The sequence below is a fragment of the Hippocampus guttulatus genome, chromosome 11 (genome assembly GCF_054856545.1).
Source record: "Hippocampus guttulatus isolate MCC_2025c chromosome 11, RoL_Hgut_1.0, whole genome shotgun sequence".
Classification (NCBI taxonomy): Eukaryota; Metazoa; Chordata; class Actinopteri; order Syngnathiformes; family Syngnathidae; genus Hippocampus; species Hippocampus guttulatus.
The window spans coordinates 12649516-12673880 of record NC_141271.1 but is presented as its reverse complement, the minus strand read 5'-3'; the positions used below and the strand labels follow the sequence as shown (position 1 = coordinate 12673880).

Here is a 24365-nt window from a genome sequence, read left to right as displayed (position 1 = left end):
TGTTGCTCACCTGGACATAGAGGTACTCAAATGCTATTGCATCTCTCCTCAGCAGCTCTAATGGGTCCTTTGGGACAAAAGTGATGCGAAAAAAACACTTCATCTTGTGTGACCCTGGCCTCTTTGTCACCTAGGGCATTATTAGCCCAAGAAAAACATTGTCACATGAAGTAGAAATTCACACATTCTTATTTCCATATTTATTCAACAGTGTATAAAATGCATGCTCCAGTTTTGATTGAACTTCTACAGGATCAATTGGTATGACAAGAATTTATGTCGAATGATCATTTGCTTTCTTGCGCATTTCACTTTAGATCATGATGCGGGCATCCTGAAATAGGTTATCTCATTTGCTCAGATTGTAACAGCAGCATAGTTGTACAATTGGGAATGTGATCAAATTATCTGGGGGAAGAAAAATATGCCTTGGATGTTATATTTTGGAGTTTGAAACCCCTGTCATGCCGAATGTCATCATATTGTGCAAACGTTGTGCACTTATTCATCTGTCACCATAGTGCTAACTGTACTGCGTTTTGCTCCTTCAGTTGGCTTTTTGGAGCTTTTCAAGTGACACAAATGCTGAAGAAGGACTTTCCTCAACAAGGGTTACCAAGAGACATAGAATTTCAGAAGCGAATAATAATGATAATAATCATAATAATAAATAATATGAATAATAATCAGAATGATAATGTATTGAATTTCCCAATCACATTTATTTCGCACAGAAGTCTGAGTCATACGAAGTCCCGATCTGGTAACTTGGCAATGCATTAAAAACAAACAAAAAAAAGTAGTGCATATAAATTGTCACCACTGTTCTATCTAGGCCATCAGTGATTGAAATCAATAAAACAAATCTCTCTCAATTTGTTTTAGACCATATCTCTAGTGGAGCACAAAATAATGATGTAAACACATTGTATTTAAATTTCCTGATTAAAATCTGGACAATAAAATGTAGCATATTTAATAGACTACAACCTTAAATTATCATGCTTTATGACATTTGAAAATCAAAAAAATTAAAACATCAGATTTATTCGATTTTTTCACCCAATCCCGATCATCTCAATATTACGTGATTGGATTGGAACAGCCCTACACATATCCAAATCGGATGTGGACTAGGCTTCACTAAAGAATTGTGTTCAACCTCAGAGATACATGATCTCCTGTTCAAGCACAAAATAATCCACCCTTTTCCCATGATTTTTTTAATGTACTGTACATTTTCTAGAGTCACTGTTTGTAGACTCCTACAAAAACATAGCACTAAGGTCCTGAGATCACTCTTGGAAAAGATACTTCTTTTTTTTAACGTGAATAAATAAACGAAATGAATGAATGGAAAAACACTATTGGACACAACCAAAGTGTGCTGTCTCACCTGAGTTAGCATTTCTTGCTCATGCAGGAGCATCAGTTTGCTGGCCGATCCTTCAGCTCTATGCTCCAGAATCAGAGAGAAGTGTTCAATGCTCTTTATGGACAGCTTCTCTTGCAGTGTCAAAATGACATCCTGAAATGCAAAATGTCATTACAGCTTGCACAGTAATGCAGGAAGATGTGGTCTACTCCTCGCAAAGAATTGCCTTCGAATAGTTAGGCAAAATTTCACTGAGAATCTGACTGTAGCTACACCCCGTAAGGTCACATTGAACAGTATTTCGGGAAACAATGCTAAGTCGGTTCGAATCATACAACAATATTACAAAGAATTCTCAGCTACCTTTATAGATGTGTTGTTGTCAAATTTAAAGGATTTTGTCTGGCCATTCTCCAGGTAGACCTTGAGAACATTTGGCATGAAAAGAAGTGAGTTGTCCTTCACAGTTTCCTGAGAAGGGAATGAAAAAAAAAAGACTCAGCAGAGAAAAACACAGAATAACAGACAAACTGTTTTAAAATCATGTCTGCTTTGTGTGAAAAGATGGTTACTCTAGAGTTAATGATAAAGACTGGAAACAGCTGGCTTGGCTGCAATCATTTTTCATCGGGCCAAATTATAATGAGCCACATAACCCCCTAAAAAGATGGCCTCTTACCAACTGAGCACACATATTTGAAATCCTGAGCAGGTAATTAGTTGCTGCAAGTCACCACTTTACATTTGTTCTCATTTTATAACCAAAGAGAGGAAAATCAATTAGTTTCCACAAATCTCCCGATTTATCATCGCATTTGCAGAATTCATAATTTAAGGGTGAATGTATGCATCGGAATTTGACTTGTATGCATGCATCAAATAAAACTTTAGTCAAATTTGATCTTTATTCTCTATCAACTCAACTTTTGAGTGGACCTTGGATTCCTTGCTTGGCCCAATGGGTCTGTTTTAAGGTTGACCTACCATCTCCTATCTGTAGGTTCCTTGCAACACTTTCTGATTCAGCACTGCGGATTCACAGTTCGTTCTAGCTGTCTGAAGCCCAAGGGTTAATTCCAAACTTGAGCGATGTATCAGGCTTTTCGAAATTAGGTGCCTTACTGAACACACTGTGGTTGCGCTCTCTTTGCGACACATTTTACAAACCGGTTAAGTGCTTCGTGAGAGCACGAGCTTCCATCGGTCCGTCACGCCTACACACTTTCTATTCCGCCGTGATGAAAAGAAATATTTGCCTTATCTGCTCTGCGTCAGGTTCAAGAACACCAAAACGTCGCGTGTGTGACTCACAGGAACCTGGCCGTTGATGATGACTTCTTCTGCAAAGCGGACTTTAACGGGATTTGTCTTTAACTTGGCCTTTTTGGCTGCGCTGATGAACGCCGACTTGGGTGACTGGGAGGGAAAGAAGAAAACATGAGTTTTTAAAGGGTATTCGGGTCCTTCGCAAATGAGTCGAAGACACTTTCTTCCCCATCTTTACCCACATTCAAAATGCATCCTCCTTTGAAACATAATAACCCCGCTCACCATCAAGTGTGTCATTGAGGCTGCAAAGAAACGTCTGGTAAATGGAAGTAATTACAGACTGCAATAGAAGAGCCGCTCGGTCCTCTTGGGTATTATGAAACTCGACTCTTTTCTGCCATTTAAATCTTTCTCCAAATTTAATTGCTCATTGAAGCCATGGTTTCCTCCGATAGAGCTCTATTGATTAATCCCCGATTATTGGAAAGAATTACAATATTCCAATCTGTCTGTGGCATAAACCACTGATAAGCGCTCATTTTGATGGAAAATCAACTATGATATGACTGAGTGACTGTCAGGTGCATCAGGCAATCAGACCCTGAAGACAAACACAAGAGAGACTAGGAGTCAAGCAGAGTTGTCTCACGAGGAGCATGCGTTTGTGTTGGCTCAGTTTAAGGTCATCATTTGGTGCCTGGTGGCTGGGAAGTGTTGACTTGTCTTTGAGTTATTCTGGGGTCTTGCCAGGTTATGATGTCATGAAAAGACTCACAAAGGATACATCGGCTGTACATTTGGTTAGTGGTTATGGGTGACATATTTTCAGTACCTAACAAATGAGCATGTAACCGGAAGACACTTACCGGGTATGGCTGAACAACAGTCAACAATATGGACTCCTTGCAGCTCCTGTTAAAAACAACAACATAGCATATTTGTATGCTTTGAGTCAAGGGAAATCATCATCTAACCAAATATTGTCATCTTTCATATTTTGTATTGATTTATTTGTTTTCCAGTTGTACTCTTGGCAGCTCTGTGTTCCTCATGGAAGAGGAACACCTCGCGTTTCCCAAAATGAATTTCATTAATGTCACACGTTGTACTATACTGCAGTTGCATGCTCACATTCAGGATTTGGATTTCTTTGCCAAAGTTTGAATCATCATAATCATTCTAGTGACATCCCGTTATCAACTAGTCAATGATTTCGTGGTCCAATGGGATTCCTTCCATAATGCTGGTCCGCCTTCATATTTTGAAGCCACTTTTGCATCATGGAAATATAAATAATATCTGAACTATATTAAAAAGAAAAAAAAAAGCTACACACAAATTTTGAGTTTGAGACTTGAAGAATTTTAACCACATAAATGAGCAGAGATCTCACAAGCTTAGTGCAGTGTAGAAGATGATTTCAATTTTCAAATTCCAAAGTGTACATCAAAAGAGCATCTACTGTACTTTAATTGAAAGTGTAAAAACCAAGAAATGTTGGGTAGTCTATGCCAGCACGTGACTCATGCGGGTACAGAGTAAGCTGATTTGATAGTCCGCATGAAAATGCATGAGATGGGCCATACTGTGTTAGGCAGATGAGTCAAAGCGTCTTCTTGTGTTGCCCTACCTGACGAGGTCAATCACCCTTTCCCTGGGAGCGGAACTGACTGGATCATCATTGATCATGATGATCTCGTCCCCTGGGATGAGCTTGCCTTCTGATGGACCCCCTGTTCACACACATGCCAAATACGTTTGATACAACTACATACGACTACAAATCAGGCATTACCCCCCTTCCCACCCACCAACACCATTTCCAGTGTCAACACCGATGAGCTTGCTCATCGAGTCTTGTTAAAATGGATGAATCATTCAAGTAGCTATTTCTACTTTCTACTAGTTCTACGTTTATGGAGTAGTTGCCCTCTTCCGGGCCAAAAGTGTTGATAATTGGATGAGTCACTGTCATAGTAAAAGCTGAGTCACTTTACCTGGTGTGACTGAGCGAACCACGACAGGTTTCTCACTGCCTGCCACAAAGCCAAAGCCAAGTACCGGGTCCCGTCTCATCTCCACCTTCCGGGGTGTAGGTGGCACAAACTTGTCTCCATCTAGGCGAACCTCTTCCAGGGAGCTGCTCTGGCTGAATTGGCTGTGAAAATAAGACAAGGATTCTTGGCATTATATGAATTGACTTAGTTTTACTGTGAACTAATTGTTATTCCTGTGAGAGGGTTTTGCACACAGAACAAATATTAATCAAGATGTCAGCCTCAAACTGCAAACATTCTTACATTTTTGTCTTCGGAATTACATACTTTGTCATGGGTTGGTAAAAAAGGTTTTGTTTTGGCCTTTGGAGTCCAAGGACCTGAGTGATCTCAGGGCTGACTTGGAATCAGTCGCAATAAGGACTCACTCCATGCCATCCATGGCAAAAACGCCTTTCTCTGCATTTCCTTGCATCTGGGTCATTTCAGCATGCAGTGATAAATGCTGCTTGGCTCCCCACAGAGCAGCATTCCAGGTGTATTGTCCCAACTTTAGAAAACTGTCACGCAGGATGGACACATACAGTACCTGTACATTCAATTGCCACATACTTTGAGCAAGTTAAAGCAAAGTATGGCTTATGCTGTTGCCGGCATGTTCAGAGAGATCAATTTATTTTCTTTAACTGTATATCTGTTGGATGTCATCTACCAGCATTGTCAATTCCAAACTCTAAAAATCGCTTGTTCTATGACAATGTCAGCATTCGTAATTTGAACGCAAAGCCTTTTGTATTTTCCATCCAGCCTAGAATCACAAGCAGAATCTTGCCAGCAATGTTGGTTAATTAAAGCCTTGGGCCTAGGAAGACAGTGTGTAATTCACATTTATCCTTGACACGTGTGCTATTCGGCAATAATTACTAACAATTAACCGGTCACAAAACAAAGGCGCAGAAAAATCTGCCGGTTGCCAAAAACAAGAAAGGAGCAAAAAGTGCAGCACAATGCTCGATACAATAGCATATGGACTGTCAACTTTTGGATGATGAGAATATTTTATTCTTATGTATGTCTTAAAAAAAATCACTTTAAAATTTTTGAAGGTTTTTGACAAGCAACAAAGAACAACAGAGGAGCGTTTTGAATACGGACCACCGTTTATGTGGTACTCTGTTGTGAATATATTGATATCACAGTCAAAGATTCAGAACTGTATCGATAACTGACTTTCTGTGTAACTCCATTTTTTTTCAAGTCAAACATATTGTGCACTGTTTACAACCTAATCTCCATGAGGGAGGTGTTTAATGGGATGTCTGCTGGTAAAGTGGAGCTTTCTGTTATTACGCTTCTTGGAAATGTTGACACTTGTTAAAATTAGAATCTTAATATCTTCCAGTAGCAGACTGTGACTATTATGAAACAAACAGACAGCTTTTATTAAGGCCTGAACATGTGTCGTAGAAGGCGTCTTGAAAATGGCATGATTGTCCTTTATCACTTACTGTTTATCACTTATTTTAGGGCTTTTTTTTTCTTACACAGAAACTGACAATATTTTGCAGATGGTTTCACCCAGGTCAAAATGTAGATTTCCTGGGGATGATCTTCCCACCCTCTGGAAATTAGCTCAATACTGTCCCCCTGCCCTTTCACTTTGGAATCTGAAATTTGTCAGACATATTTACCAAATGTTGAACCACAAATATGCTACATATCAAAAAGCCATGCTTAAAAAGACACGTAAGGTCTGCCATTTGGTTTGATGGTATCATTTTATGGCCATACTGGTCACTTCTTTGCCTTCAAAAACGAATGTATCCATCAAATTCTGTACCAAATGTGGCCAAATGTGAACTTTGTTTGATGGATTTGTCATGGCAAGTCGCATGACATGCGACAAAACTCCAGGAGCCAGATTCAGGAGTGGGGTGGCCTTTGGGAATTTTCTGAAAATTGTCCCCAACGGCCACTGTATTCACGGGCATCACGGGCACCCAACCCCACCGTCTACGATCATTTCTTTTGCCACGTGGCTGCCGCGCCCATTTGTTTTTCAACAAGTGACCACCGCCGTCAATGACTATTCCCGTGTCGAATTTTGCTCCCAGCGCGGCCAGATCAATCACCTCATATTGTTTATATGATGAAAGTCCCATCCTAAAATGATTCATAGCCCCCGCCCTACTGGCAGAAGTGTACGGATGCAATAACTCTGCTCTGACGCTGTGATTAACTTCCGACTCAGTATGTGGATCAAGTCCATCTGGCCCAATTTTAATTTTTCCTGACGGTTTTGCGACGATGAGGACCTGTTCTTCCCTATCATTTTTTAATATAGTTCAGTCTCGAAAAGAACTTGCCACATTTTGGTGACCATATACACTTATCATTGATTGTTTTATTTGTTTAATGCCCGAGTGAGGAACTCAACAGATTGTCAAAACCATATGGATATGTACAGTCTCTTCCCGAGTACCGGCCACCTGCTTAACTTGGCTACATTCCCATTGTGCAGACAGCCTTGCAAGTGATAGCCCCTATTTATATGAATTTAGCAACTAACATATCTCCACAAAGATTTTTTACTAACACACAGACATTAGCAGTTTGTTTGCATTTGGATTTCATTTTGTGGCGCGTGCCCCAAAACCAGATAATTGCATCACGCCGACAATTGTTCCGCAGGAACAATTTAAATCTCAGAAAGGACAGAGCCGCGTTTAGCTATGTTCTCTGCTCACACCTGTTTCTTATTTTTTTTTAACCATGTTAACAAACAATGACTCATGTTCCTTTGCTTGTTGTTTAAAATCTCATTCCTTCATTTGTCAACGTTTGAGAACGAAATGCTTCAGCCAAAATCGTCAATGTATTCAGGGATTGAGTAGTGTGGACCTCAGTGGTTCTCCTTCACCACCAAAATCCTTTTTTTTATCCTTTAGGCCCTAAAATTTAGGGCCATGTACTTGCTGCTCATGCAAAAGTATGCCAAACAACTCACACAAATAATTCAAATGCGGCTCCCCCGCGGATCTTTGAAAGGGAAGTCAAGTCGCAAATGTTCTTTATATGTTCTATGCACCCCCATTAGTCTAAACATGGTATATTGATTAATATTACATTTGTGGAATATGAATTGAGCAGAAAAATCTGTCCGTTTGTATCCATCTCACGGGGTGGCCATTATGCCACTTGCTGTCAACCGAAAATGACATCGCAGTGCCTAAGGGCTCAGCTTGAAAACATCACGTCAACAAACCCTGGGAAAAGGTGAGCCTTGACGTCATTTTCAGTCGACGGCAAGTGGCGCAAAGCAAAATGGCAGTCAATGGTTAAGAACAATTTTTTTTGAAGTGGGGCCGTGCGTCACTCAACATTTTTAAGATAAGATAAGATAAGAAAACCTTTATTAGTCTCGCAATGGAGAAATTCCCAATTCACAGCAGCAAAGTTATGAAAGGAAGAAGTAGAACAACAAAATATAGGAGCTGCTGGAAAGGCAGCCACTCTCGCGGCGCCATTTTGAAGTCAAAATAACACAACACAACACATAGGGCACAGACAGTCGTGCAATCTTCACCACTTTTCTGCATACACTTTGTTGTCTGAAGCAGTTCTAGATGAAAGAGGAGAGTATCAAAGTGTCCTTTTTTACATGCTTTCATATCATTCGTTAGCTTTGTCATGCCAGCAAACAAGCTGGGACTGAATCCACAGGGTTTCTATTGCTTGCAGCCATTTAACCTCGATCGCCGCTGTCATCTGTCATGGCATCTCTGAAACCACTCCAACTCCACATACGCCAGTGCTATTATTTGACTGTCTTCCCTCAACATTTTGTGTCCCCCCTCCAACATTGTCTCTCCAGATGGTGGAAAAGTACTGCGAGTATTGTTTTTGCAACAGTGCTGTTTTGTGTAAGACACCCACTTCATATCCGTAGTATAAAGGGTTATCCGCGCCTCAGAAAAACCTTTGCCTCAAACCAGACTACTGGACATTTCCATCATATTTTGGAGAATGAGGATTATGCTTCCTCTCTATGACTCATTACTGTAAGAAACCGACTTCAACACGACTCACTGGCAAGGGTTGAGGATAAAGTACTGTAGGTTGTATTTTTAAGAATATATTGGCAACACAAAGATTGTTCTTGTCAATCCGTCTTTCAAAGACCACGTTATTGACCCTTCATGCAATTACTTCTTGAGACGTGACGTCCTTGCGTTCAGCAGTACACAATCAAGACCATCTTACAAGAAATCTTTGTCAAATCGTTTTTCCTGACGATGTTAAACACTCTTTCGAAATCACTCCCTCGACTGCATCACGTTGTTTTAATACCGCGTGTCATACTGTTAATATTAAACGGCCACTGGTTTATTTAACTGCGGCCGTCACACAGCCACGTTCCTTTAAGGAATGCTACCGACTTGCATTGTGCCCGCCGGCGCCGACACGCTCAGATGGCCAGTGACAGACATACAAGCAGACATTTGATTATTCATGAGTCCCCCCCCCCACAAATTTTGACGACCCGGGTCTGACGCCAGAACAGCCTCCGTGAATCTGCCTCATGCAGATGCACTCTCTGACTGCATCCAGCACTCTCACTTCTTACATAACACCTCTCTACATCACGCACGCCGGGCTACAACCCTTGTGTGACGAGGCTTCACCTCCTCTTTGGTGCATCATGTCAATACACATGACAGAGAGGCCAATGGAAGATAAACGCATTGACAAGCAGTTACGGTTCATTGGGTACAATCACTCACCCTGTAAAGAAAACTTCAAGAAGTATGCAATGCAATATGTCATCACATGCGCAGTCGACAGAACGACACTTCAACATTATTGAAGGACGCGCGCAACGCAGACTTAGCATCTCTTTACCTTTATGTGACAGTTAATTCAGCCGAAATCCTCGAATGAATCAGCAGTGAAGTAGCAGTGCGAATGCAAATAACTGCGCAGGTAAGTTTGGTTTAAAAAAATGTATATATATAATAATAAGAAGAAGAAGAGTTGAAAAAAAAAGAAAAAAAAGAAGAAAGTCCTCTTCTGCATACAGGAGGCTGCGTGCAGAGTGCGGTGGGTGTGTGAGAGGGAGAGTGTGGTGTGCAGGGCATGGAGAAAAAGAAAGAAAGAGAGAGAGTGCACAGCAGGGTAAGGAAAAGCGAATCAGTATTCCGAATGCACAGATGGAGACGCCGTGGACGCAGTGACGCTGCTGGAATAATCATAGCTTTGCCAAGTGGTCTGAAACATCTTGGGGATGGAGTTCCTTTAAAACACTCACTTGATGAAGCAGTCACGCCCCTCTCTATTGGTGCCCATGTCCCAGCCATTGGGGGGTGCCTGTGCGGTACCCCACGTCCCTGGAGGGGGTGGCCAGCCTGACGACTTGGTCCTGTGGCTGCAGACGATAGAAGGGGAAAAGGATCAAATAGACATTGCGAAAAGCCTACAGGCAATACTTTAACGCTGACGTTTAGACGTCTAGGGAGACAACGTTTGAATGGTTTTCCTTTGAGACTTTCCGACATGACATTTCCTCAATCCATCCATACATTCTTTTTTGCTTTTATCGCTTATCCTGTTCAGGGCCTTCTGGATCCTATCCCAGATGACTTAAGGAGAAAGGCAGGTTAAAATTGCACTGAGCACCAGTCAGTCATACGGCTGACACTGAAAGGCGTGCACACAAAATTACTTTAATAATTTAAAAAAAATCTGTCTCTTTACATGCAGCCTGAAAATCTGTGAAGTGCAGATCACTACTTAGATATCAATACCTCCTTCACCGGATCTTTATGCTCACATGAAATACTATTGATACGTCAATTATTTCAGTAATGTAACTGAACAACAAGAACACAGTGGAAAGGATCTAAACTATTGGCTAAAAGATACAGTGTGCGTGGGAACTAGTTTGTGGTCCACCTAATGAGGTGCGCCATGCGTAAGCGTAGCAGCACGCCACACACGCTGCTTCGTCGGTCACTCAGTCAGTCTGACTGCTATGGCATTACGGCGGAGCGTGAACGGCGTCATGTGTGGCGCGAGTTCAGTCCCACAAGCAGCCGAGGTGCGGTTTGCGGTGTTTGTGGAAGAACAGTAATAAAGAGGTTGAAGCACCTCAGGTTGAATCACAAGACAAGACAGTGAGGATGAGGCGGAAAGAAGAAGAGAGCGCAGTGTCAGGTGTTGCCTCGAAGGCAAGACAGAGCTCTTCGCCACGGTCCAAGTCGAGGGAGAGAATGTTGGAGCTTTAAGGGGTGCTCAGCAGTGTTTAGAAATAATAAGTCATGAAATAAATACATGCTTCAATAGAGAGCTGCATGTGTTCAACTTGGTGCAATAATATGGGCGTTACAAGGGACAATACGGGAACAAAAATTAGTTTAGTTTCCTAAAGATTTGAAAATGTTAAGTGTGTTCATAGGTACAGAACAATTGGAACAAAATGGTGAACGAAGAAAAAATACATGATTAAAAAAAAGTGATTCAAAAATATTTTGTCCATCAGATATTTCTATTATTAACTGCTTATTGCTTTCACTGGCAAATTAATAGTTGCAAATGTGTGCAATTAGTGTGGCATTTATTTTTTTTAATCCACTATTAGCTGGCAAGTTCGATTTATGACGAAAACAGCAAGAGTCTGACTGCTATCTTCACTTCCAGGTTTGAAATGGATAAAAATAATGGTAAGAATAAGAATAAGAAGATATTAAATACACATATTCTTTATGAAACTAGGATTTCAAACACACAACCCTTTTTCAATTTACCCAGCACATTACCTGAATTTGCACAAACTATTGTATCAAAATGTTATGGTGGAAACCGGTTTCATTTTTACCCAAACGAGATCAGCGTTACTGGACATCGCTACTAAAAATGCAACTTTTTACGAGTGACTCCATTGCCATTTAAACGCTGAAAATAATAGTCCATAATGAACGTGCACACAAATGTAAAATATTTAGTGCATGCACACAAGAGTACGTCACAACCAAAAAAACAATGGTGGTCCACAGCGCTCGGTGTGTGTGCCATCTGAATAACAGCCCCATATACAAATGAAATAATTTTCAGTCATTTTTGTAGATCCATGTGAAGGGGGATCCTTTTCTCGCCTATCTTTGAAACCTTAAACCATCCATCTGGCAATCAGCCAGCCCAATTGGGCAAAATGTGACTTTGCAATGAATATCACTTGATGTTTTTTTTAAACTTTCAATAGATTCATGATTGCGGCCCGGTGGTCCAATGCTTAGCGCGTTGACCTCACGGTGCAGAGGTACTGGGTTCAATTCCAGCTCCGGCCTCCCTGTCTGGAGTTTGCATGTCCTCCCCGGGCCCGCGTGGGTTTTCTCCGGGTACTCCGGTTTCCTCCCACGTTCCAAAAACGTGCATGGCAGGTTGATTGAACGATCCAAATTGTCCCTAGGTATGAGTGTGAGCGCGGATGATTATCCGTTTCTGTGTGCCCTGCGATTGGCTGGCGACCGGTTCAGGGTGTCCCCCGCCTACTGCCCGAAGACAGCTGGGATAGGCTCCAACACCCCCCGCACCCCTTGTGAGGATAAGCGGATCGGAAAATGGATGGATGGATAGATTCATTCAGCAAATAAAACAAACATTCAACTCAGACAGACATCAAAATATGATCGCATGTTGCCCAATCGGGGGCATATCTTGCAGTCAGTTGGTAACATGGAAATGCCATAAAAAGTATTATGCATCGTGACATGTGAATTATAATGGAAATAAATGAGCTGTGGGCTTTGGCGGGTGATAAAAAGCTCAAGTGAGAAGATATAGCAACGTGATCAATTAGATGATGTCGCGTGCGAAAATACAAACCAAATTAATTACAGAAGCATGTCTCACTCTTGTACTGGTGGCGGCCATGAAATTAAGTTTTATTTCTCGAAAGTCAGCACATTCTGGCTAAAAGAAGCCAAGACGAATTCTCCGCTCCATAACCTTTCATCAGATGCACTGGAAAGCAAAGGCAAAACTCAAATGGATTCAGGAAAGTTTATCGGAGAATAAAAGGAGCGGTTGTCTACAAATCGATCAGCCTTAGCTGAGTCTCTGAGGGACCAACAGTGGCGATTCATGTCACCCAAGTCCATGAAGTCCTTAGTGACTGGTTGCAGATTTAAAAAAAAAAAAAGGAAGAACTTACAGGAGGAAGTTTTTTTTTTTGTATTTTAATGAGGAGAAATATTCAAGGCCTTAGATGAATAAATGTTCTGTAAACGCAATTAGGACAACTGAGTTTGAGTGCAGAGAAATGGTGCCTCTGTATTGACTGACGAGCTTCATCAAGCGTGTAACGCATCCATCCATTTTCTGATCCGCTTATCCTCACAAGGGTCACGGGGAGTTGCTGGAGCCTATTCCAGCTGACTTCGGGCGGAAGGCGGACTACACCCCTAAACTGGACGACAGTCAGTCACAGTCCGTCCCACATCCACACCGTCGCTGAGTGGGAACTGATCCCACGCACACAAGTCTGCCGAGTGTACCACTAGACCGTCTAGTTGGTCTAGTTTTTTTGACTGTTTAATCTCATCAAAGCCTTGGTTTTGACTCTGTCTTGTGATCTCAGTGAAGTCTTGAGACTGTGAGCAGTGCTGTGACTTTTCCAGGTGTGTGTACGCACGTTTGGCATACAAATACAATACAATATACGCTGATTTATATAGTAGGTGCATGGTTATGGTTAGTGAATTACTATGGTTGTCTCAAAGTCTTTCTTGAGGCTTGGTCACATCTCAGAGATTTTTTTCCCCTCACATTTCCTGAGTTTTGCTTATATTTTCGTCTTGTCTCCTCAAAATGTCTTGTTCTTGACTTAGTCTTCCCTCCTCACCGATTGGACTTCATATTGTATTGGTCATGGTTTGATGCCTTGAAACTTGCTTGATCTGTCTTGGTCTCATCTCCTCAAATCCTTGAGGTCGACCTTGCCTCAGTCTTGGTCTCATCTCTTTTAATACTCGGTATCGCCTTGGTCTTGCATTGCCTCAGCCTTGATCTTCACATGACAAGATCTCAATTGCTTGTTGTTAATTTTGTCTGCTCTCCTAAAGACTTGGTCCTGACTTTGTCTTGTATCCTCAAAGTCTTGGCCTTAGCAACATTTTGGTTGATGTGATCTTCACCCAACCACGGCTACTTCCGCTGCTGCGATACTACTCTAGATTCTTCTACTGTACACCCGCCTAAATTGGGCATCTTTTGTGACTGTTTCGCACCACGCGACACAAGGTGGCAAAACAATTCATGCCGGTAATTGAATAAATTCTTTTTTCTTGGTCTTTTCCCTGCGTCTTTGGATGCGCACACTGGTTTTACGATGAAAGCAGTGGCAGTAAGTTATGTCACTTCAAAGGCTTGTCTTCCGCGTTTCAGGGCTCTTTGCATCCATTATTCAAAGCCTCCCCTGTCTCTCCCTCTAAATGCTTCCCTAGTTATTGTAGCAGCCATAATAAGTTGTGTGCAGTGCTCTCGCGTCTGCATGGGTGGGTATGTTAATGCGGCCTGTGTCCGCAAGCATGCCCCGCTCGCATGTGCTAGCGCTATGAGATGTGAATAATATCGCGTCCTCTCAACGGCACCGCAGCAGTGTTTTGCCACAAAATACATGAAGGCAATGAGCTATCGGAAACGGTGTTTTTGCCTCGCCGCATGCGATTCGACCACTGTAGTTCGCGTGAGGCATTGGGTTGGCTCTCCCAAAGCAACAGTGTGCTGGCGGTGTTTGCGAGTTTTCCAGATGCATGGATTTATTTGACACAACAGCGCATTTGCGGGGAGAAGGCCTCGTGGTGTATATTTAGAACACAGCCCAAATGATGTGTGTGGACACGAGAGCAAGCTGTTGGAGTACCAAAAGTGAGGTGCATTCTTATCTGTCATATTTGCTCATTTTACATTAAGAAAATGACTTGAAATATAGAAATAATAATTATTTGGGGATATTTTTCATGAGTGGGGCTAAATTATGAAGTATGTTCATTTTGTTAGTTTGACAACAGAAACTTATTGACGGAGGTGCACAGAAGCGGTGCACTGGTGCGCATGAGCTCTGAAAATTGAATATTGTGCCCTAGCTTGTTACCGCGCTTTTGAAAATCAGTCTAGCTTCAATTTAGAATTAAGTCAGCTGCCACAAAAATTGATTCCAGAGTACCAACTAGAAACATACTGATTGATAGGGGTGCACAGAAACGGTGCGCTGGTGCGCATGAGCTCTCAAAATTGAATATTGCGCTCCAGATTGTCACCGCGCTTTTGAAAATCAGTCTTGCCTCAATTTAGAATTAAGTCAGCTGCCACAAAAATTGATTCCCGAGTGCCAACTTCAAAATAAAGGTAAGGCATTGATATCCATGTTCAGTATTACTTATTTCACTTTTAGAGCGAAGGTGACCCTTGTGGCACGTTGCATAGTAGTCAGAGATGGGCAGTGAATTTTTTTGAACAGGTCATGCAACTGAATCGTGTTAAAGATGAATTTAATTTCGTTTTATATAACAGTTAATTTATTGTTTTAATAAGTTGCCATTGTGTAGCCCTGGTATCATGAAAAAATATCCTGTAAATTTACAAACCCAATTGAGGCAGTAAAGCTAACACAAACAAACGGTCGATACAGTACTTACAGTTTTAGGTGATTTGCCCTCAAGATTTTTCTCCCAATTGACAAACTGTCTCTTTAAATCCATTTTTCATTCGCATTAGCTGAAGTGCTATAGATCCCATGATCTTTGATTTCTTCTTTCTTTTCCCGAGCGCTACAATGTTGAGTTGCAGGACTTAGGTTTGCAGAGACGCTAAATAGGGTTCACCCACCGGTGGATGGTGAAAACGATCTTCCTTCCATTACATGAATAAATGATGGCCGCACAGTCGCATCGGACTTGTAGTCGAGAGGCAGGTGGGTAAACCACGCTGCACAATTCATGAACAGGTTACCCAAGAGTCACAGTGTGGACAATTAAGAAATGTGTGCGCCTCCATGATATTTTGATGTCAAATGAACACTTTCAAACGTTTGTTTTTGTTTGCATGTCACGTTATTAACTTATTTTCTGAAGAAAAGACAAAAGAATTAACATTTTTATAGCAATGACTTCGTTCAAGGAAGCAGTTAATTTCATGAGAGCAATTTAAAATGTGAATGGCAGATCACAATCAAATCCAGTCAATTAAAGATCTCCCTTCCCGCATCTTAATTAGAACGTCGTACAAAGTTATCAGTAAGTACAATTTGGAGGAAATGACTTCGAGTTATGCTTTGTGGGAGATGGGAACGGATCACTTTTCAGCCCTTCATCAAATGTGCATGACCAACGTGATCCTTGCTTTATCACTGTAGTTCACTTTCGCTTTCATCTCCTTTGAATAGCATGAAGACTTCTAGTGTGTTATGAAACGCTACAATCCTGTTCATGAGCACTGTGACTATGCATTATAGAAAAGCCACGTGCCAACATACACACACTCAAACTGCTTTGAATAATTCATATTGATTATGCCAATTAGGTATAAGCAATCAAACCATGAAAACACCGGCAAGCATTCCCCCCCCCCTTTTTTTTTTGTGAGTGAAATCGTTAGTGAAGTGTAACTTTAAGACTCCCTTTTGCACATCACACTTTTTTTCTCTTCTGATATTTATGTGTTCTGTCAGAAGGCTCAACCCTTTTCCTTCGGCTAATGTGGCTTTCCCAGCATACATCGCATCATGCCAGAGCCAGATTAATCTCTCTAGTCTCAGTTTTAGAGGCGTCCACCAAAAACGATGTCACTCTTGTCATTTATATTGCAGGTTTGGATTGGGTACATTCTGCAATTAGATGCTGCATTATATGCAAGGCCCCAGAATTCGGGAGAAAATGTTCTTGTCCATTATGTCATAGGCTTTGTAGTTGATATCTATCCATCCATTTTCCGATCCACTTATCCTCACAAGGGTCGCGGGGGGTGCTGGAGCCTATCCCAGCTGTCTTCGGGCAGTATGCGGGGCACACCTTGAACCGGTTGCCAGCCAATCGCAGGGCACACAGAGACGAACAACCAGCCGCGCTCACACTCACACCTAGCGACAATTTAGAGTATTCAATCAGCCTGCCATGCATGTTTTTGGAACTTCGGAGGAAACCAGAGTACCCAGAGAAAACCCACGCAGGCCCGGGGAGAACATGCAAACTCACACAGGGAGGCCGGAGCTGGAATTAAACCCGGTACCTCTGCACTGTGAGGTCGACATGCTAACCACTGGTCAACCGGGCCACCTGTAGTATATATGGTTTAAAAATTACTGTACATATACAGTTCTAGTTACATACCACTTGGGTATGTAAACATAACCTTTAACCCCTTTTAACATAGGCTACTCCTGACCAACCTTTACAAAAGGATGCTACAAATCCCTAATTAGAACAAGCAAGCATGAATGGAAGGAAAGCTCTTAAAAGTCCAATTTCAGAAAATGGGCTCACACTCGAGACTTACGTCAGCCAAACACTCTCCGTCACGCAATAATGTTGATTAGGAAAATTGGAATCGCATTCACTGATAATCACTCGACAACAGTGCTGTTCTTTCCGACGTTTGAAAGAAAGCACTTCTTGACCCAATGTCCTTCTCTGCAAGGGTGGTACAAAGGTTAGGAGATTCGACTTTCTGAAGAGACTCAGACAAAGACATGCATGCAGCACAACATGTGGTAGGAGTATTCATGAAGATTTTATGACGTTTCATCATATTCTATGCTCTGGTCGTCCCTTGTGTACTGTGCTAGCAACACTTTCAACATTTACTCTGAATGATTGACCGCGGTTATACATGCCATTACATGAGGTGTCGTCGGCTTACTCGATAAAATGTTGGTGTACCTCACTGGATCACACTAAACGATTAACTTGCAATATCTTCCAAAACTTACAAACATTAGCGGATAAGCTCTGATTGTGTAAGTTGCCTTTTTCTTTAGCTTTTTTAGTATGAAAAACATTTTTTGCAACATTTGGACCTCTTTTTTTTTTTTTTTTTTTATCGATAGGACCATTTCCTCCCCCCTTCCAAAAACATGCATTTTATGGAGAGTGAAGACTACAAATTGCCAAGAGGTGTGAATGTAAGTATGATTTTTTTCTTTAGATGTAACATGTGACCAGCGGCAAGTTCAGGGTGTATAAAGTCGGCTGGATTTCAACTTCCGCTCGTGATAAGTCCCCTTAGGACATCTATGGATGCTTTCCTCCAAATCGACTCCCTACGAACCATATCCCCTTCATGCAGCTGTCATCATTGCATGTACGGTATGAGCGACATGAATGGAGGCAGAGCTAGACCTAATGCGATTCTGTTTGGTTGTGAAAGCTAGGGAAAAGCGGCAGATGAGAGGTGCGCCTCCCGCAAAGAGGCCCGTGGAGAAGTGGCTCAGACAGAGAGGAACCTCGCCGATTAAAGGCTTTATTCCTCTATGACTGCTTTTTAGTTTTAGACAGCAAAACACACACACACACACACACACACACACACACACACACACACACACACACACACACACACACACACACACACATTTATTTATTTACATTTATTTATTTATCAAAAATGTCCCCCCACCCTTACTTTTCTGTTCCTCCCTTTCCTTTGGAGCTAATCTCCCCGGTCAGGGTGAGAGCTTGTTCGGACTAGCTTCATTGTGCTCTTATCGTGCAGTGCGGCCAGGAGATTCAGTGGTGCTGTGTCAAACCTTTGCGTTGAGCTGAAGAGAAAAGGAGGACTTAAACCTGCATTCTTTGCCATTTCCAGCAGGAGGCACTCACAGTGGTTGTCCTCACACTGGATGCGTTATTCACGCCAAGGCTTCATAGCAACAGCTGGTCAGTGGGTGACTCTCTCCTTCTCATCCGATGATTTGTTTAATTTGAAGGTCTCGAAGAGAGACGGGGCTTCAAGACGTTATTTATTTTGACCACAGAAGTTTCCACAAATGACCATCTCTGAGAGGCGGTCACAATCATGCCTCAGTTAGACATGGGAAAAGGGCTGCCACTGTGTCATAGCAACAACGTATGCTCATACACACACACTAGAACGCACTCCTATGACATCGTGTTTCTGCTGAATAATGTTCACTTGATGAGAGTGCCGCCAGTGTTTCTCTACTTTACCAGATGAATACTGTGTTTGTCTTTTATTAGCGCAGCTATTGTTGCCATGGGCAACCAGGGTATCCTCAGCAGCTCTGTATAGAAAGAGGCTGTGTGTGTGTGTGTGTGCGTGTGTGTGTGTGTGTGTGTGTGTTTGTGTGCGTGTGTGATAGCTAATCTCCTCTGGGTGGGAATAAACCCGCATCAGGGAAGCATCCCACCCATGATGAGCCCCGAATATTTAACTGTGAGTAAGCAAGTCTGAAATCCCGCTGCCTCACTTGGAGTCAGCACAGAGAAGAAATGAAAATTGTGAGCAAATTAATAAATTACATTTTGTCAAACGGATTAATAAAACACTATACATTAAACTCACAAACCGTAAATTATGTTCAGAAAAAAAATCGCGTGTGTGTGTGCGCGCACGCGCTTGCATGAATGTTTATGTTCCAGGGAGCTATGTGACTTAATTGGTTCTGCACAGTTTGCCTCGATTCTGTTTCTTTTTTTTTTCCATTTTTCCATTACCGACATGACATAACCGACATGACATAATTTGATCAGATTGTTTAATTTGACACCAAAAATGAATGCAAATAAAGATATTTTACGCCATATTAACTCCATCATTACCTGTAAAATCCTTCAGGGTGACAATATGGCTGTGTAAAAACACCTTCCCGTTCACCCTCCGTTACGTGTCATTAGGTCTTTTCAAAGGGTGTGTGGTCTTACTTTATTTTAATTGTTTTATACGACAGTGGTTACCTTCTTTTTACACTTTTACAACAATTAAGAATGTCAGAGTGTTTCTGCAAAAAAATGCTCCATAAAAGTTTTACAAAGGTGAGCGTAGACTTTGCAATGCACTTTACATGTTGATGTCTCAGTTGTCGTGCTTTCTCTGCATTTTTCTCTAATAGCCTTCCATCATCCATCCATCCATTTTTTGATCCGCTTTATCCTCACAAGGGTTGCGGGGCTTGCTGGAGCCTATCCCAGCTGTCTTCGGGCAGTAGGCGGGGTACACCTTGAACTGCGTTGCCAGCCAATTGTAGTGCAAAAAAACATCCACACTCACTCTCACACCTCAGGTCAATTTAGAGTGTTGCATCATCCTGGGGGGTTTCACCTTTTATTAAGCCATTATGACCTACCCTCATATGGGTACTACCCTTCCAAACGCTTGTTACACTTCGTAAATGTAACTTTAAAAATGCAAAATTAAGAATAAATACCGCACCGTTGATTATAGGATGCATTCATAAATGAATGTGAGTATCTGTTCAAATATGCCATTCGGTTATTCAGAGTGAACCAAAAGTGCCGGTACGCATTCTAGGGCGCCCCAACTGGGGACACAGTACGCCAGTGCTTCAGGCAGTCCAGATGGAAACAGTTCAAGCACGATCTGCTGATTGCTTTAGCACAAGGTTCACCAACCTTTTTGAAAGTGCGAGCTACCTTTTTGAAATGGGGTATTCATTCGTGCCAATTTAAACCACTGCGAAATGACAAAATTGCTCTACACTTACACTAGCATTTGGTATTAATAAAAGTACGCTATCGACGCTATCAATGATCAGCCCCTGTCCCATGAGACCCAAGCTACGTCACCACATTTATCTATTGCAGGGGTGGCCAACCCGCGGCTCGCAAGCCGCATGCGGCTCTTTGGCTGGTTCAATGCGGCTCCCTGGCTTTCACACGACAAGGTTCGAAAACACCTCAGCAGTGTCGCTGCCATTCAAACAAAGGCGCTACATACATAGAACGCTACGAATCACCGCTCATGCGCAAACAACGACGCTAAGCGCTAAGCTAGTCAGCGAATTACCTCTGATTTTAAGGCAGGGGTGCCCAATACGTTGATAACAATCGACCGGGAGCCAGCAGACTGGTCCCAAGTCGACCGCAAGTGGTGGGAGGAGGAAATCGGTGGGAATCGGGGTGTTTGTATCTTTAGCTTTTGTTCATGTTCGGGCCGTTCCGGCTGTTGCTCATAGTGGCGCGAGTGCATGATTGGGCACCCGCATGTGTGTGTGTGTGTGTGTGTATGCGTGCACGTGCGCGATCGGGTCGATCGTGGGAAGTTGGTTGCTTCAAAAGTCGATCTTTGGGCAAAAAAGTGTGTGTGTGTGTGTGTGTGCGTGCGCGTGCATGAGGACGGGATGCCCATGTGTAAGATGTGGCTCGTTGCAGTAACATAGTAATAAAATTGGCTCTTAGTCTCTGACTGTTTGGCCACCCCTGATCTATCGTTTCTCCCTGTGATGTCACGGATGCAGCAGTGCACCTGACTGTACTCTTCACTGGCTTTGACGCGGAGCTCTAAAGGACAGAAGAGACTAAACGGTTTCCTTAGTCCTCATCCATCAGCCAGCTGGCTCCCATTTCTGATCTCTTCCTGCTCCTCCTCCTCTGAGATTCTGCTCTGAACGACAGAGCCTTTTCGCCCTCGTGTATGCTGACTAACATTCAGGATAATCAATACGTGTCCGCACCAGTGATTTGCGGTTACACAAACGGTGTGGGGGAACGGATCGCACGAACACGTGTTCGTGAACATGTTTCTTATGATGTGGCGAAACAGACTTCATTTACATCAGGTGATGTACACTGGCAAACGCAAGCCGTCCGAGTGATTTCGTTGTGACATGTGACACGACAGAAATACATTACAATCCACGGAAAAATCTAACTGACCCTCTTTTTTTTTTTGTTTGGCAAACAAACAAACAAACAAAAAAAGAAGGAATTATCCACAGCACCTATCACAAAGGATCACCCAACAGGAAAACCAAACTGTTTTAGATGTAGACGTGTGGAATAAATGCAGACCATTGCCCATTAAATGCTCCATCAACCTGAGCTAAACATCTTTCTGCGACTTAAATTCTAGTTGGCAGCTCAAGGAGGATTGGGGGGTAAGAAAAAACCAAAACCAAAATAAGAAATGTTGCCGTTGCGGGGAAGAGTGCCGTGTGGCCCTTATTAACGCTGACAGTCTGCAGTGACGACGGGGGTCCGCTGGGAGACGCTTTGTAAACACCATGCCACGAAGACGCGTCGCGTTGAAAGAAAGATGCAAAACAACGCACACGAGAAGTAGTGCGACAAGTGGCCATGATGCAGTTCAACTATATTTTGAAGCCCGTTTATGGGAAGTCAGCGTTCTTCCACAAGACAGGCTCGAAAAATGCAAACCACCCTGACTCAGTCTGAAGCGAGGCATTGCGATAATTCACCGGAGTTGCTTGTTTGCTTTTGCCAGTGACATTCAAAGCATTTGGAATATTGGTCCTCTCTTGTGGGAAATGGTTCACCATGTGGTAACTTACTACTGACTGTTTCAATTCCAGAATATGAATTTGCGTGATTATCTTTAATTGTAATACCGTACAGCATTTGGAATGAATTAACTCAAAACTATTCAATTTTGACTTATCAAAACATTAGCTGTGGATTTTTGGCCTGTTTTACTGACGCTGATCATGATGCTTCATAAACATCACATGTAAAAGGTACAGTATATAAAAGGAGAAAAAAAAGTACAATCGCGGTGTGCCCCATCCAGTACTTGTTGCAATCATACAGTTCCGTAATAAGCTCTAATCATTTAAATTTCGCGTTGCATGGCAAATCAGCGCCACCCACATCCCACTTGTACACTGTGAACTCACAATTTCTCCTCATGGGTCATCTGTCTAATATCCCTGAGTAGGACTAATTTGGCTGAATTATTTATTTGATCTACTTGACTTTTATTCATCCAGGGAAAGAACACATTCTCATTTGCAATGGAAAGCACAGCAGGGGTAAAAACAAAGCAAGAGAAAAGCAATTACAAATACATAATGTCCACAAACTGGACATTCTGTTAAGTGTGATTCCTTTGAAGTTGGTTTGAGTACAAGCCTTTGGAATTGGCCAACACGTTTTATAACTTCCTGTTTATTCTCGGGCAAGCGTCCTTCAGACCTGGGATACATTTGTTTTTCAGGATACATACTTTTTGAGGATGCTAGTTGAGTTCATCAAATCGATTCCTAGAAGTTGAACGAATGTTTCTTACCATAGAAAAAATGTGTTAAATATTTTAGCACATGTTTTTATATAGTTTTCCTCAGATGTTTTTGTTTGGTTTTAAAATGGAATTGCAGGCCAAATGCCCACGGGCCGTCGGTTCCCAAGCCGTCCTTTCTCACGGTATCTTTTTGCCACTTCCTTGTGTCCGTTCCAAATGATAGCTACTCATTCAAAGTAGGAAAATGCACTTTAACTCAATATTGGGTCAGGACATGAATAATAATGTGGAGCTTAATAGTTTACCACATGTATTAACTTGCATGCCGAGGATTTGAGCTACCTGAGCTGCATCAGCTCTTGCATCCATTCCCACTCATAATTCATCACATCATTCGATCATCACTTTTCCCTCTGGGCGACTATTAAAATATGCAATTCTAATTTTTTTTTAAATTATTGTTATTTCTCTGTCTAAAATGACGCCGGTGGTCACACGTTGGATCTAGTGACAGGCGCAGGCACATACAGCATCATCAGCATCAGCAGTAGCAGCAGACTCACCCTGACAGCTTTGGCATCTTCACAAAGCTGAACACGTCCATGTCAAGGCAATAAATGTGCCAAGTGCTTCACTTGTGCTCCATTGTCCGAACAACGTCTTTGACAGCGGAGGAATAAATAATTCAACCCCCCCCCCCCCCCCCACACCTCCAAAAAGAAAAAGTGAAGCTTCCACAAGTCAGGTGGAGAGATTATTCCTGTTGTCTGGGCTTCTGCATGGCTGAGTGATTGCTGTGTCCCCGCCTCGCAAATCCACTACAGCGCATGCAAAAGGATCTGTGTGTGGAGCTTCCACCCGCTGGTTCGATCCTTCAAAGCATGCCTGTGTTAAGCCACCTTCATTTAATTTCCATCGCCGAGGAATTATGTGCGGGAGCCGCGCAGTAACAACAGCTTTGGACGGAGGCAGGGAAAGAGAGAAAAACAGAGAGAGAGCGAGAGAGAGAGAGAGAGAGGATGGAGGGAGGGAACGAGCGAGGTTCAGGGATGGAGGAATGTGAAAGGGAGTGCATAAGAGCCACGAGAATTCCATCTAAAGGATGGAGCCGGTTATGCAGAAGTCCCCAAAGGCGGGCGTCATCAATCAGTCGCACAGCCATGAAGGGGGGGACGCAGTGTATATTGTTGCTGGAAAAAGCAACAGCTGGAGAGAATGTAGACCCCCCCCCCAACCCCAGCCCACCTCCTCACCGCTGCACATGATAACTGGGGTCTGCGTTTACGATGCTGACCTTTCAAAACTGTTAAAGCTCCTCTCCGTCATATCACAATATCACGCAGAACACTTTGCGTTCCTGATATCCAGAAAAAGGGCTGGCGTCGAGATGAGAACCTTGAACCTGAGTTGTGCAAAGCACTAGTGCTGCTCAAAATATATTCCGTGAAGCTAATTAAGTCATTAGAAAAAGAAAAACCAAACAGAAACACACTGAGAGC

The 24365-nt window shown here is 42.5% G+C and overlaps 1 protein-coding gene across 3 annotated transcripts in view; it reads right to left on the bottom strand.

Annotated features, from left to right (window-relative positions):
• LOC147198117 (FERM and PDZ domain-containing protein 4-like) overlaps positions 1 to 24365 on the bottom strand; it is a 36341-nt gene that overhangs the window by 6462 nt on the left and 5514 nt on the right. The window contains exons 1-9 of one of the 3 annotated variants that reach the window (XM_086124428.1): positions 23430 to 23553; positions 9950 to 10066; positions 4642 to 4802; positions 4275 to 4377; positions 3511 to 3556; positions 2687 to 2791; positions 1739 to 1846; positions 1397 to 1528; positions 11 to 130 (exon numbers count right to left, since the gene is read on the bottom strand). In XM_086124428.1, the coding sequence (XP_085980554.1) occupies positions 11 to 130; positions 1397 to 1528; positions 1739 to 1846; positions 2687 to 2791; positions 3511 to 3556; positions 4275 to 4377; positions 4642 to 4802; positions 9950 to 10066; positions 23430 to 23470 (933 nt within the window). In that variant the 5' untranslated portion in view covers positions 23471 to 23553. Of the gene's footprint in view, positions 1 to 10; positions 131 to 1396; positions 1529 to 1738; positions 1847 to 2686; positions 2792 to 3510; positions 3557 to 4274; positions 4378 to 4641; positions 4803 to 9543; positions 9849 to 9949; positions 10067 to 23429; positions 23554 to 24365 lie in introns of those variants that run through there. The other 2 variants (XM_086124427.1, XM_086124429.1) reach the window with 2 other exon arrangements.